General features: G+C 37.1%; 1 protein-coding gene across 3 annotated transcripts in view; it reads right to left on the bottom strand.

Annotated features, from left to right (window-relative positions):
* The window catches only part of Inpp4b (inositol polyphosphate-4-phosphatase type II B), a 701,452-nt gene that overhangs the window by 123,733 nt on the left and 561,020 nt on the right, over window positions 1–16,699 (bottom strand). For all 3 annotated transcript variants that reach the window (XM_028753430.1, XM_028753429.1, XM_028753432.1), the window contains one exon: window positions 7,342–7,519. In XM_028753430.1, the coding sequence (XP_028609263.1) occupies window positions 7,342–7,519 (178 nt within the window). The remainder of the gene's footprint in view (window positions 1–7,341; window positions 7,520–16,699) is intronic.

Raw genomic sequence — 16,699 nt, 5'->3', positions numbered from 1 at the left:
TAGGTGGCTAGTGGAATCTCATTTGCATTTCCTATTTCAATAGGTGGCTAGTGGAATCTCATTTGCATTTCCTATTTCAATAGGTGGCTAGTGGAATCTCATTTGTATTTCTCTGCTGAAAAATGATGCTGAGAAACTTTGCATGTACTTACTTCCCACTCATATATATTTTGTGGTGTAGTGTCATTTTAATCTTTTTCCCTTTATTAATTGGTTTGCTTATCTTATTAAGTTGCATGAACACTTTATATATTCTGATACAGAACCATTATGAGACATATTTTCCATATATTTTTCCAAGCTCATGACTTGCCTTTTCTGTTTTTGTTTTTAATTAAATTTTCTGGAGGTCAGAGGACAACTTGCAAGAATCATTGTTTTTCCTACCACAATGTGGGTCTTGAAACTTAGGCGAAGAATATCAGGTGAGACCACAGGTGAATTAATTCTTTGAGCCATCCCACCAGTTCCTTTTTACCTTAACATCTTCCTTACAAATATATATATGTATGTATATACATATACATATACATATACATATACATATATGTGTGTGTGTGTGTGTGTGTCTGACTGACTGACTGACTGATTGGTGTGAGTTTGTGCATGTGAGTGCAGTTTCAGATAGCCTGGATCTGGGGATTCAGAACATGATATGCAGCCAGATGTAGGTGCTGGACACTTAGGTCCAGTCTTCTCAAAAAGAAGCAAATGTTTTTAACTGCTGAGCCATCTCTCCAGGCTGCACATTTACTTTCTGAATAATGTCTTCTCAATCAGAAAAAAATATATTTTGTCATTATCTTTTAATTTTCCTTTTTGCATATTTACTATAATTATTAGATATTAATATAATCTAATAGTATACTAGATATAATAATACATAGTAGAGAATATTTTCATCATTTATCTAGCCCAGGTTTTTTTTGTTTTGAGAGATTGAATACAGTCAAGATACATTTTATAACATCAATAAAGATTATTTAGTAATAATTTTAAAATTATACTTAGAAAAATGCAATTTTAATTAAGCCTTCTGTGTATCATTTATTCACAGGGCCAGAAGAGGGCATGAGATGCTGGAAGGAGTCAAAGACAGTTGTGAGCAGCCCTGGAAGTGCTAGAAATCAAACCCAGGTCCTCTGTGAGAGCAATTGAGCCATTAACCAGTGAACCATCTCTCCAGGAATTTTTCAACCTACGTTTGGGATTTGTTTATTGACTAGCACACAGTTTGATTTTATATTATCTGTTCTTTAATTTCTATTGTATTATTTTAGAGAATTTTGGTACTCATGTAAATTTAGGTTGCTTGAAATGAGACCCTCTTGAGCTTTTGTTTTAAAGACTTATTCATGGAGATGAACCACAACTCATAACCTAGCTTTCTTTCAGCTCCACTATCAGACCTAAGATTTTCAGAGGACTCTACTCAGGAAAATACCCAGTAAGTCTTTTTTTCTTTTGCTGAAATTAAAATATAATATTCATAGCATATTCCAGCACCTTGCTTGGGCAACACAATAGAGCTGATCCTGGATGTTGGGGATGTAGGTGAGCCAGCCCCAAGAGTGTGAGTGCAGGAGAGCTAATCCTGCCTCTAATCTGCTGTGCTGTGGTGGCAGAGAGGGAGAGATGCCTTTCTCCCCTCCCTTGTCCCTTGCCACCTATGGCAGGCAGAAGAGCTGGCCGCAGGGCCATGAGAGTAGAAGAGCTGGTTGTATTCCACCTGGGCTGCAACACTCAGAAGCGCAGGCCCTGCATCTTGCAGCAGAGTAGAGCTAGCTGTGGTTGAGGAGTTGCTGGTGCGCTAGCCTCGAGGGTGTGAAAGTGGGAGGGCCAGTCTTCAGCGTGACAAGTTCAGATGCCTCTCAGGCCCAGATACAGGGCTTTGAATTGACCCACTACAATAGCTACACCGTTGATGAACTACTACAGTGCATAAAAGGACCAGTCCCACAGATCCAAAACTACAGGATCTCCATGACACAGGGCAACAACAGGAAGTAGAAGAGGAGTCTCAGTGAGGTTTCAGTACTGATGGAGTAGCACAAGCCAGAGGCCTTGTACCAGACAAACAAGTCATTGCAATGAACATTTGGAAGCAATGTGGTGTGGACAGAAGGATATATTATGCGATATGCTGTGACACACTACAGTGTCCACATGAGACTTGTAAACTCTGTTGAGGTTGGAGGATGGGGACAAGAGGAAGGGAGGATAAATGGGATTAGGGCACATAATGTGAAAGTCACAAAGAATAAATAAAAAGTATATATATATATATATATTGAGACCAGAAATAGCTCTGTTGGCAAATGTCTAGTGTTTGTTTTCCTGGATGTGTGTAGTTTATTCATAAATATGCATGAATCAGTTAAGTAAAGACATAAACACACTACTTTATAGAGGTCCACAATTCTTTCTATGTTAAATCCCATCTTCCAGAAACTATACTCTGTTCTAGCAAACTCAGATTTCCCCCAAATCCTGTCTTTTCATTGAGAAATATAGTTCAAATTTCCTCTCCTGTACTATATTCTGAAAATAGCCTTAGGGGAGTAACCTAGGCGTGAAAAAGGATCCCCCTGTTCTGTACTTTTGAAAGCCTAGACCCCATTTGTCCAGTATATTTTTGGGGGAGACAGAAGAAGAGATTGCATCACATGCAGAGCCTCCAGACACCAGGCGCTTCATACACAAATCAAAAGCTTAACATCATCTTTGATGTCACTGTCTTTGTTTTCTGTTCCCCAGTTTATCAATGAACATAATTTTTCATTGTTATTATTAATATCATATTAATACTAATTAAATACTTACAATTTGACAAGGGTTTTGGAAAGCAGATATATAAATTCAGATACTCAAGTTTCAACTGGCTTTGAGGACTTTATTCTTAAGCTCCATTTTGCCTTCCATGTATACATAATTTTAATAACCAATAGCAAACAAACCAGCCTTCTCCTTCCCACTGTCCTTTCAGCTGGGCAGGAGATAGAACTTGGGAGGGTTGAAATTGATGAACAGTGAGAAAATCCTTCTTAGTACCTAAATGGCCAACATAGTATTATCTTCAATACCACAGATCACTCTAACTTCTGAGAAACTGGCTGCTGGTGCTGGCACTATAGAAAGAAATTTAAGGAAATTTTGAGTTTCAGAAAGAAAGATGTTCATTCTTTTTTGAACATGATCAGATTATAATACTCTGTGATTGAAGAGATGCTAGGACTACAATTTCTTCTGCACATTGTGAGCTTATCCTGTAAGGTTTACATTTTAACTTCTTAAGCATTACAATATTGTGAAACACCCTCATTCTTTGAGAATCTGTGGTTGTAAAAGTTAACAGCCATGTCTATATAGAAATTATCTTATAGCAGCAAGTACTGTACCATGCACAATTAAGTGTTCAATGGTGGTTTTTGCTGAGCAGGATAATAATGACTTTCTATGGAATGGAGGGAAGAGGTGGACATTTAAAGGCTAATGTCACTCATATTTCTGATCTCTGAGATATCTATGTATTATCTATATTCTCCTTAACTTTTAATTTGAATTTATTTACATTACATATTTCCTTGAATTCTCTTCATCAAAGAGAGTATTTGTATTTTAAGGAAAAGAACATTACATTTCAACTTTGTTGGTGTCATTTGTTACAATTCTAACTTTTATGTAAAAATTGTGCCCTTCTGGATGGAATTATTCAGCTAAATTCAGTGTTTTCTCTATACTAAAATAGTTTGTGATTAAAGTGTGTCTTTATTATTTTATGGACTCCTAAGTTACCACCAAGAACAACTGTCCATTAGAAGATATACTAAGACAGGGGCTACAGATATAGCTCAGTGTATTTGACTGGCATGTGTGAAAGCTCAGAAAATTCTAAATTATAATGTAATCTAACTGAATTTGTGTATTCTAGAACAAGAATACACAGTAAGCATACACTATTGTGATGTCCCCCTTATGCTTTCCATCACACATCTTTCTTAGTCCACTAGATCAGGTTGATCTTCAAAAACAGTGTATGGTGCATGCATTCAAAGAAGCCTGAGACAGGTATACAGCTTGTGCGACTGTTAACAATTGTTTAACATCTCTGTGTGCCAGTTTATAATGAGATCACGAACAACATGTGATGAGATTATCAATAGTAAATATTAAAGTGATAATAGCTAACACATGTATTTGTTAAAATTGAGGATATCACTGGAATGGTGCCTTTAATTGATCCTGAGGCAAATGCCACTCTTGTCTGCCATTATCTTTACTAATACAATGATTACCATCAAGAGTCAGAACTCTCTTGAAGAGAACAGATCTTTTCTTATTCATATTTTACTCTGTGCCCCTTGAATCACGCACAGGGACAAGGACACTGTATGAATACAGTATGTATATGTATATGTATACGTGACATTTACTTGAATTTATATTTGACGTTTCCAAATATATTTGAAAACATACTTGAATTGTGTATTTGTTCTTTTGTTTAGAAGAGGAAGCATCAGAGATGACATGAACTGCTTTTGGATCAACAAGCATCAATTCCTGTATCTGAATATGCCCTGCAGGTGGTTTAGATTCCTTCTTCTTACAGCTTTCCCAATAGACTCCAAGGCATGGCCATTGATCTCTGGGTACCAATCCTTACCCAAGAGCAGAACACTACCTCAGCTCTAGGTTCAAACACCTCCTTGCACTTCACTCTGTACAGTCCATAGCCAGCATCAGACATCCAAGCTTACAGTATTGAGCAATCCCCTACTGTGTGCAGGTGCTCAGTGCTGAGTACCTGGACAAGTATGCGTGAGGATAGGCAGATGCTAATATTCCGTAACTGTTCATGTGTAGCATGAGTTTCTAAAGCAGCAACTTTAAGAATTATTCCTTAGTGCATCAGTTTAGAAGCAATAAAATAATGACATGTCAATCCAAGGCAACAGAATTGTGCACATGTAGGATGATGAGACCAAAAATACATGATGAGCGTAGATAAAACTTTGCTATATTGGGATTTGTGGAAAATGGATAGATTTTAGCTATTCTTGTCTCAAAGGCACCAACAATAGCTATGAAGTTACTAAAATTCTAATTTGCTTCATCCTAATGACCTTTGAACACTAAGGTCATATTTATGCCTTAAATCAACTTTATAAATTTATCATAAAAGTAGATACTATCGCCAGGTGTAGTGGCACATGCCTTTAATCTCAGCACTCAGGAGGCAGAGGTAGGAAGGTCTCTGAGTTTGAGGTTATCCAGGTCCACAGAGTGAGTTACAGGACAGCCAGGGCTAGACAGAGAAATAATGTCAAAATTAATGTGTGTTCTATCAATGGGGTAACTTTTGCCCTCTTATCTAACAGAACTGAAAGAAATTCAGGAACATAAAGCAGAATATCAAATCATATTGAAATATATGATAACACTATACTTTCTTCATGCTGAAATCAAGGACCAAGACTGACTCCTTCCATGCAAAAATGTTGACTTTCTTTGAAATTCCAGGCCTGGAACCTTAAAAGGCTGTGAGGTTTAAAACTTAAGAGAATCCTGTTAGTTTCTGGGGTTGAGAGATTTATCAGTAGACCAGCCCAGTCTACTCCACAGAAAATTTAAGAAAAATGTGGAGCAATGCTGCATTAAAGGTGAAGACTGCGCCCTCCCCATCCCTGCAGTGGGCTGCAAATTATGCATGAAATGCAGTGCACAGGAAGAATATGAATGCCACTCTGCAGATGCGCTGTTTGCTAAGACTTTCTGCTTAGGTGGACTCAGAAAAAGTGCATCTACTTCTATCACCCACCCCCAAGAGAGATGAATCAAAATAAGATTACATTATTCCACTGTACATAGATATCTTTGGGGTTTTCTTCTGATCTACCAAGTCCTACAGGAGTTTGCCAAGTTAAAACTAATTCAAAAACATTAACTAAGAAAATGTGTAAAATGTTCATTTTAAATAAAGTAACCTGGTCTGGATCGCGAGATCATGTGGGCCTGGATCACTAGATCACATGGGCTTTATTGATTTCCTAGTAATGAATGACTCAAACTTTACAATTTTGTGGCTTTTTAGTTTGTCCAAATTTTAGACCTTTGCTTTGTGGAATGAAGGTAATATGTACCCAACAACTGTGAAGATTAAACCAACAAACAAAAAAATGAGTTCTAGGGGTTGCTTCCTTAACACAAAGCAGCTACTGTTAAAATCTGGCAACCATATTGCTTCTATGTATGACAGACATACTTGTTGTAGCATGAAAAGCCACCAGGTTTAAACCAGAAATCCCAGGATAGGTTCTTTCTTTCAAATTTGTTAGAAAAGTCATTTAACCCTTCTGAACAAAGACAATGACTATTTTTCAATGAATGCGGAACTTAGTTTTCTCTTGTGAAAAGAATAAATAGAAATGAAATCTTTAAGGTAAAAAATTGAAAACAATTTTTGTTAACAAACGTACACATATATTATATCTGGGTTCTACAAATATTGCCTTCAGGGAGGCAAAGAATCACAGTGTAGAATTATTCTAGAATGTTTAGAAGCATTTTCTTTTGTCAGGTTCTATACTGTGTATTTACTGAAAACTCCTCATAAGAGAGTACAAACGTGTGCACCTATACTAGGCATGTGAGCTAAGCTTAATAAACTCCTGGATGTTTAGTTTAACTATTTAAAATCTTGCTCTAATTGGTTACTCTCCACTCTGGTTCTGTTTTAGAGTAGTTCTAATCATCTATACTGTGCATATGCCCCAGGCCTAACCATCTTTATTTACTGTGTATATAGAGACACTTTTGGACAAAGCAAAGCTTAAGATCTACCATGTTTTAAACAACAATTAATAGTTTTTGTAATATTGATAATCTTCTCCTGTTTGATAATGCTGTAGAAGTCAAAAGAGGGATTGTCTCATGCCACTGATGGGATCCACATCCAGGATCTGCTTCAAATCAAGTGATATCACCATTCATATGTAGAGCTACATATGCATAAAAATTATGTGATTATCAGAGGAAAATGATTTTGAAATCTGATTCACTTCACTTATTCAGCCAATTCCAAAAGAAGGAATAAAAATAGCATGGAAAAGAGGAACTATATATCAGGCAATAACTTTTCATTTCCTACAAGAGAAAGAAATAATGCATACAGAACGCACAAAGAGAATGAAGCAAATTCATTTTGATCCTGTGGCGATGCTTTGAAGTTTACTTTTAACCTAGTCTCTTTTACATTTCCAGATGCCATGAAAGGTGATGCAGTCAGAAGGCAACCCGATGGGGATTTTGCTTTCCCCACTGGAGTCAAGATTTGGATCTTACTTTTTCTGAAAGCAGCTTTAAAGAACTCTTCAGGCTGTCTGGAGAGCGCTGGCTGGCAGAGGTTAGCAGCAGGTCTGCATGAGTTGCTATGAGTGGCTGCAGTTGATTGATGCTGCTGAGAACTTCCTTTGCCTTTGCTGTGTTCTCAGGTGAATAGTAAATAAACTGGTAGCCCGTGCTGCAAAGACAAGGACAGCAGCCAGTTATGCAAAGCATCAAAGCATCGTTGACAGCATCTGCAACTGAACACCTGATGATCAGAGGCAAAACAAACCCACATTTCATTATTCTTACTTACCATATAAGAACAGAGGTAAGATTTATTTACAGACTTAAGGCTAGATGATGTAAATCCAGCCTTCGATATCAACCAAAAGAAAGATTGCTTATGATTACATATGTTAAGGATTACTCTCAAAATGACTGATAACAATAATCACTGAAGAAGACCAGGCCCAATAGCTGAACGTCTGCCCTCAACACCCACAATCAACTCAGTTACAATATAAACCCTGGCTTGAAGTTCAGTAGGCAGTGAAATCATTCAGCAGCTTTACCATCCCCAGTAGGAATAGAGAATTAATTATATAAGCAAATCTATGAAATGGTTAAATTCAGAGGCACTCACAGGCAGAGACTGAAACAATGCTTGATAGGAAGCAAGCATTCTACCCAGTACCTGTATTTTTCTCTATGACAGTGACAAGCACAAGAGAGTAACAAACATTATAAACTCAAAAATGAAGAGAAAATAAATCAACTCCAAGTAGCCAAATAGACCATTCTATTTTTAAAGGGAAAAGATTGAATCTAAAGCTTTATTATACTGTTTCATCTCCACACTTGTTCTTAAATTTAGCTTAAGAACCTGAAAACTGGTTATTAATTAGGAATCGTTGATTTTCATAATCAGTATGCAAGAACGGATGGGGAATCTGGTGGGAGGAGGGATTATGTGGAGCAAAGGAATCAGGAGCACAAAGCAGGCTTTGCTTGCCAGGATGTGAAGGAATGGAAGGCAAACCTAGAGGAGAGGAGAGAGCAAGGGAGAGGGAGGGCTGGTCACTGTACTCACAGGCTTGGTACAAACATGTCTATTCCCTTTTATAGCCAATAGTCAACAACTTGTTTCTAAAATGCATTGAAGCCTGTTTGGAGTGTTTGTAAAACATTTCCCTTATAGTTACTAGCTAAAATAGTTACATTCCCATCATTCCATTTTCATTTTTTGAAAACTTAAGATGTCACTGATAAAGTTAGTATTGAGAAAGCAGTTTTTCCTCTCTCTCTTTTTTGTGGTTCCTCAGTGAAAGCTGTTTAAATCTTTTTAAAAGATGATAATATTTTACAAATATACCCCTCACAATATATGTCCCATTTTGAAAAGTAATTATAATTAATGTCCTTGTATGTTTGAACTAATGACATGAGGGAACAAAAGAGCAATTATCGTCACAGCCTTGGAGAACTGAGATCTAAATCATAGTGTGGACAGTCTAGGGTCCATTCATTCTCTTGTTTTGAGTTGCCCTTTAGAGTAGAAATGCTATATAATTCAACTCTCCAGTCTTCTAGAAATAAAATAACTCCACATGACTTTTGCAAAGCAAAGAGTTGACTAAAGGTATTGATGTGGCCCCCAAAATAGGGGGTAGTTCTGGATATCCCACATCTGTGGTTAGAGAGCTAAGGACTCACTCTACACCACATACAGAAAACATTGTGTCCTACATTCACTGTGACCTGCTTCACTGGCTTCGTTTCCTGGTACCATCATCTGCCTTCTGGATTTATAGAGACTGACAGGGTCCCCAGTGGCTTTGTCCTTAGAAAGCTAAAATGCCCAAGGCCGGGTGTTCTTCCATCTCTCTGCTCACATGATTTCTTTCTCAGTACCATATTTCTGATGCATATTACTCTTTCTCCTGTCCCATCTTCGTGATGACTGCCTCTGTTCCTCCTTGACTTTTCTGACAGTTCACTCTGATGTTATTTGTAGATATTGTCCACTTCCTCTTTATCTTTTTCTCATTATGTGGCCTGAAAATTCTCTTAGAATTCTCCACATAATGTCTGGCATATATGTTTCCAAGAAAGTTTTCTGTATGCTTTTCCCGTTTGCCTTAGATGAGCATTTGAAGGCATACAGTGGGCTCTGCACTAGTGACAAGTCCTCAGGAGGCCTTGATACAAATGAACAACTGCATCGTTCTAGCAGTGACACCTGCTCTTCTTGATTTAATTTTGAGGTTCTCCTATAAATGCTAGATCATATTTCATAATGAGTCTGGTTTAAGAAAAACACTTAAGTTACTGTGAATGTCTTAGCATTTTTATCAGGCTATATGTACAGATGTTCTTTACATTCTACCTACATTCCCTTCACATCATTACTGTTACTTCCAACATTTAATATTGCTCTTTTATTTTTTCTCTCTTGATTATGTCATCCTCTCACCCTGAGCCTGCTCAATCACAGCCTTGGACATAACCGAACATCCTGCTCTTGTGGCGGCTCAGTCAGGTCTTCTGTGAGGCTGCTGTGGAGCATCCGTTGGTCCCTATTATGTTCTCTTTTAATGATGGGCATTGTAGAGAGGCTGAAAGGTTCATCTTTCCACAAGGAAGATCAGTGTTTCTGTCCAAGATGACATGGCATTGCCGTGTCTGTTGGATGCCTTACTCTTTAAACATGTCATATAATTTAATAGTTAAGCTTCTTAAATAGAAAACTGTGAATATAGTTAAATTATGTACAAAATAACTATTTTATATGAGTCTGAGATTTAGGCTGAATCCAAATATTTGAGTTAATAAGCTAAATCAAGAAGACAATAAGCTAAAAATAGAAAGAAAAAATATTTCTTGGAAAAGATTAATACAATATAAAAACAAATTATGGAGGATAGGAATTGAAATTGGTTTCACATTATATTTGTATTAAATAAAAAGTGATTCAAAGTATATACATAGACTTTACATCAAGCTAAATGCAATGAGAACATGGATACATACCCTCTTACATATGTTCCTTAGTCTATTATTGCTGGTCTGTCTTGCCTCTTCTAGTGCCAGCAAGTCTCAATCCTGGGGACATTGGCTTGTCAGATCCATTTGACATCCCTAACCATTTAATATTGTGGTTTAAATGTGTCAGCCATGTGCAGGGTTCCTCAGTGCACATCTCTAACCCTAACTCCAGCTGAAACAAAACTTCTTGGGGCAGATCCAACTCAATATGTCAAAAGGAATCCCTGGGTTGCCTGCATTCTCAAACAACCAGCTCAGCTTCACCTTTCTGCATTTTACATAATGGCATGGCTACTTACTTCTCTTCTTCCCTTGCCTTTAACAGAAAAGCTACCCTTTCCTGTTAAATAAAGCCAGAATCTAACCATTTGTTCCCATAGTCACTACAAATATCCTGGTGCAAGCGGGTATCATCTTCCACCATGAGGGTTATTACAAAACCCATTCAAATTCTAGTATTACATCTAGCTATTGGGAAAATTGTGTGTTAAGATATGGACAGTTTGTTTTTTACCTCTGTTCAGGTATTGAAAATATATAGAGAGGGCAGGAGGAAGAGGGGGGATTTTTTTCAAACCTAATCCTCATCCTGGAATTTAACTGTAATGTTTCTGTTCTTCCTCTGTCCTCTCCAACAATGGTTTGACCCATCACGAATCCACACCAATATTGTTATCAGTGGAAGTATAGAAGAATGTGCATCACAGATGAAGGACAGACAAGAGAGGAAAGGAGAAAAACACAGGGTGAATAGCCCCAAAACAGGAGTCAATGAATTTGAGGGAAAGTGTCTTAAGTAGTAAGTCTCTTTGTGTTAGAGTTAAATCTACAAAGGAAATCTTAGGGTGCTTTTTTCTTACATTTTCCAAGTTCACAGAAGTGTGTGTGTGTGTGTGTGTGTGTGTGTGTGTATGTGTGACCTGAGTAGATGGAGAAGTATAGACAGGCTCTTCATTCTAAGTGAGAAGAAAGCATGTGAATAATACATAAAACTTCACACTTCAGTGCACTTGAACATACCCTTCTGGCTTCACAGGGCTTAACAACATGCTTCCTGAAATTGCTGAAAGTGCAATCATACATCTCTGCTTTCCCCTCACCTGCTTCTTATTTCCTGCTGGATGTGGGCCTTAGAAAAAAGAGCTAGAAAAAAACAAAACTCTCTTTCTTTGCCTCCTGTGGGGTTCACTTATGTAATTAAATGACTTACAAGATCTATGCTTAAATTAGTGTTTGTTTTTCAAACTAGTCTTTTTGGTAAAAAGAAAGAAAGAATATTTCTCCTTGGACTCAGTGAAAATTTAGGTTCCATGTGTGTTTTGGTCAGTTTGATTCTACCACTCATTAACTCTCTGACAACTAGCACTAATGAAGGAGACAAAACTGTGTTAGCTACTCCACTCTTCCCCCTAAGAAAATTGTTTTGTCTATTCTGATCAGTGTGTCTTACTATCTGTCTTAATGTGTATGCTCTTGATTGTGATTTCTTAACCACAATGGCCTCTCTTACGTGTAAATAGATGTAATTTCTTTACCCTCTACAGATCACATAGAAATGTTCTAGGTACAATTATATAACACTTCTTTGAAATGAACAACGTCACACTGTAGTATCTTCCATGTCCTGTCTGTACTTCTCTCTGTGTGTCCTTGCCTTGACTTCCTTGGACATCTAACGGTCTGTTCAGTTCTACATTGATGAAGTTTGGCTTCTGATATTTTCACACTTAACACTTCTGCCCAGATGAGACAGAATAATATCCAAACAAGAGCTACTGACTCTCTTCAAAATAAATAATCTTCCCTCTATTCTGGAAATGGTCTTTACTAATCAAGGAATGGAGTGAAGTAAAAAAATTAAAATCCATTCCAAAGTATTCTGCATATGTTCCTATGACTACAAACAGGCCTAAGACAGCTTAGGTGGGTAATGGAAATGTCCCTAGATAGGGCTGGAATTTAGTCAACAATTTGTTGACTAAAATTCAATGTATTGTACATTTACAATAGACCATCTTCATGCTACGAAAATTATATTTTGATAAATCTTTTTAAAAACAACAAATATCCTTGGTATATATTATAAGACTGGTAATTATCATCCAGAGATAAGAATACAGGAAAATGAAAGATACATGAACCATTTCATTTTTCCATGTTATCTAATGTAAAGGGAAAGTCCAATAAAGCAAATAATTTATACTGCAAATTTAACTAAAATCCAAATGTTTCTCTATCACTGTAATAAATAATTATCGAGCCTATACTTTATGAGTCTCATATGACACTAATGCTTTCATGGGTTATATTGCTTTATTTCTACAACTCTATTGAAGATAAACTATTAGAACAATTTTTCTATAGAAGAAATACTATCTAGATATAAAAGATGAAGGGTAAGTGGGGCTTTGCCTGGGTCACACAGCTAGCATATGTGATGTAAAATGGGTTCTAGATTACTTCTCTAGAATCACACAGCTTGAACTACTAACTATGTTTCTCTATCTCTTGAGCATTTCACAATTTTGAGTTACTTCAGATTTTTTTAAAAAAAAATCATAGAGCTACATGTAGTATGGAAATGATCTACAATTCAATAGTATCATGGCAGTTACAGACTATAAAATTAAAATAATTTTTTTATTTTCTAATTAAAACTATTCATTAGTGAAGATGAAGATTCTAGTTTATAATACAGATTGGTCTAAAAAAAGAATTTTGGAATCATATGATGCTAAATTAAATCAACAAATATTTAATGACTGCTTCTTGGCCAAAGAATTGAGAAAAGCAACTGGTCATATCTAGTAGCAATATGGTGAGAGGATAAATATGATTCCTGTTAACTAAATGCTATACAAGGACTGGCCTCATTGGATTTTTTTTAAAAGGAACCTTTCTTTTGGATAGAGGGGGTGAGTCATTTTTCTAGAAAAATGTGCAATGCTGGACTTTCAATTCCAAGTGTTCCCTAACACCCTGAACATGTCCACAGTGACAGAACTTTCTCATTAAACACTCTACTTCAGTTCCTCTTGCTCACCTCATACTGCATAGTTCCATTTCCCTAGGGAGATCATGGTCAGTGATATTTCCATTCTACAAGGTTTTATGCTTGTTGGAAATAGAGCTTTCAAATGTTTTCATAACACAAGCGCGCACACGCGCGTGTACACACACACACACACACACATACACACACACAATCAATCTACAACTAATAAAGAAAGAAAGACCAAATTATTTCAAAGGAAAAAAGGGCTCCATTCCACACAGCAAACTTACAAACTTTTCTAATGTATTCACCTACATTTTCTTCCCTGTTGTATCAGGATTCTTGCTTCCCAACTTAACAAGCACACCTAACCCAGACAATTCCCAAGTCCTCCTAGGCACCATTATAATGCCTAAGAGGCATTTCACCTGTGCTGAACCCCAAATTGAAGCCATCTTTATCTCCTGTAAGTATAAGATAAAAAAAATAGATATTGGAATTTTTCAGGAAAAGTTAATTTAATAGAATTTTGCAGTAATGAGTTTTCTCACTTTGAGCAAGTCTATTTTCCCCATGATATAAATCTTACGTGTATAATTCATTACAATCTTATAAAAATGAGATTCTCCTAGATTATTAAATACTGTGTGTGTGTCTGTGTGTGTGTGTGAAACCCTGTTTATCATATGTGCGTCGGGCATGCACATGGAAGCCAGAAAGGGCCTTTGTATCACTTTGTACTGGACTAACATGTGGCACTCTATGTGGTGCTGAGAATCAAGTATGTCTCCTCTGTAGGAGCATCAGGTGTTGAGCTATAGCCCTCTTCCCAGATAATTTTTTTTTTTTTTGGTTTTGTCTAGACAGGGTTTCTCTGTGTAGCCCGGGCTGTCCTGGAACTCACTCTGTAGACCAGGCTGGCCTCGAACTCAGAAATCCGCCTGCCTCTGTCTCCCAAGTTCTGGGATTAAAGGTGTGCACCACTACCGCCCAGCCCAGATAATTTTTTAAATCTGAAATATAGTGTTTTGTGATATGGTAAATGATTTTCTTTCTCTGCCTTTGCAATGATGATGGCTAAGTACATAGGTTAGTGAAGAGTTGCTAAAAATATTCTGGAAATCTCTGTGCTTACCCTGAGCACAGAAGTTCCTTACAGGATTCATTTGCTTCATACATGTTGACATGACACAATGTGTCATGATTTCAAGTATTGTTTTACTTTATGAAAAACAAGTCTGCTATATACTCTTCTTACAGTGTTTCAAAATGAGCGAAAGAATATATTCTCTGATAATTTTTATATTGATACAATATTCTGACTTAAACTCCTATCTTTTGGTGAATTGATTTTTTTCCCTTAGATACCACCTTCTATATTTCCCAATTCTCTTTCATCTTTGGGTATTGTTCATATATATATATATATATATATATATATATATATATATATATATATATAAATATAAATTTTCATGTTTAATGTTAAATTAAGACACTAAATTGTAAAATAAAACCATCTAAATTATCTTTTTGAATAAACTGTGACTCATTTACTTAATATGTCATTTCTCAAAAAGGTAAGTTTTTTTATTTATGATTTCCAGCAATCCAACTACAGCAGCAACATGGTAAATCCAGAGACGTCAGCGATATATCTGCATTGCAAATGAGGAAACCCAAGGATGAATGGGTTTCTGAAATCACACAATTCAAACTCTTCATGGTTTGTTATTTTCACACACTGTTGCTTTGACAAATTTAGTATCAAATCTTCTAGAGTTGTTTACGTATTATCATTTATGAATGTATAAGCCTTTAACAATTTCACTTCTCAAAACTTTGAACTGTCATGCAATGCTTCTTGCCCAAACAACAGAATGCAGAATGCAGTTGGTCTCCCAAGCTACTGGGATGCACTGGAGCATGTCTCCAACTTGCAAGCATTAAATATAAAAGCGGGCAAGAATTATTAATTGTCAGTAATTAAGTTGGCGAGCTTTTATAAAAACTGTCATCTTTCTTCTTTCAGGATACATAAATGCATATTTCCCTTCTTAGCGATCTGGGAGTAAAAGCACCACTCTAAGACCTGCATGCTGCTGCTCTCAGGCCTAGAAGACCTTGTCTGCAAGTGTCTGTAAGGTATTTTCTACAAGTATGTCTTTTTGATTCTGATTCCTGAGTCCACCAAATGTCCCCACCTTCGTTACTTCATTAAGTCACATCAGTCGCTGCAGGAAGAGTGACTTGCTTTATAGGAAATCTTTTTACTTCATGTAAATATTCCTTCATTATCTTTGTTAGTGCACCAAGCCCCTGCCAAGCTAGTGCCTGGGGATTTAGAATATGCTAGGTAACATGGTCCATGCCTTCAGATCATGCTCTGTCTATAAGGCTGTTTACATTGCAGGCATAAAGCAGATATCTTGATTACAGAATCAAACCTTTGTTTGGTTTTTACAGGCTTCTAAATAGTGCCCAGTCTTAAACTCAGATCTGTAGCGGTAAATAGTTAGCAGCTCTAGGCTCCCAGCAGGTCCTGTGCCTCCTCTGCAGCACAATGGTTGGACATATCAAAACTTCCCTGTGGCTAGTATTCACTCCCCTCTGATATTCCTGGTTTAACACTTCCTACATCTACATTTTATCTTCGAGGCCCAGTTACCTTCCAGGCCCCACTCCCTACCCCCATAGGGCTGCTTTCCCTTTACACCTACATTGCTGGATGATTTCTCTCCTGCAGTTCTGATCTGATCGCCTTGCCTCTGAGTCATGGTGACTCTCCTCTTTCTCTTCCCCTTGGTCCTTTGCCAGGGCAATCCTACCTCTGTATCCCTGCCTAGCCATTGGCTGTATGACAATTCTTTATTACCAATCAAAGCCAGCTGAGTGCATGGACCCTTAGCATCTGGAAGTGGATTTGGGGAGCTAAATTAAGACCATTAGAAACATTTCCCAACACAGATCTGTGGCAGCAAATGAAGATGCTCACTCTGATTCACTACGGAGGGATGTGTGAGAAAGGGCTGGAAGGACAAAATGAGAGAGATGAAGCTGAAAGCAAACACAGTAACATTACATTTGAAAAAGATTCCCTGTGTTATTATTCCAATGTCAAATGTACTCCAACATGCTTGTGTGTGTTGAATGCTGAGTCCTACCTTGTAGTCCTATTATGGAATGTTCTAAAGGTTGTGGGAAGAGAAAGTACATTTAGGGATAGACACATGCCTTTGGAGTCTCCACATCCTTCCATTCAATCTGTTCCGTGTCCATCTTAAGGTGAGTAACCTTCTCCTTACCCCAGGCTCAGAAGCAAGGGAGATGAAT

Source organism: Grammomys surdaster, unplaced genomic scaffold (genome assembly GCF_004785775.1).
Source record: "Grammomys surdaster isolate TR1022 unplaced genomic scaffold, NIH_TR_1.0 125947, whole genome shotgun sequence".
NCBI lineage: Eukaryota > Metazoa > Chordata > Mammalia > Rodentia > Muridae > Grammomys > Grammomys surdaster.
Note: the sequence above shows the minus strand (reverse complement) of the source record. Positions and strands in the feature narration are given on the sequence as shown.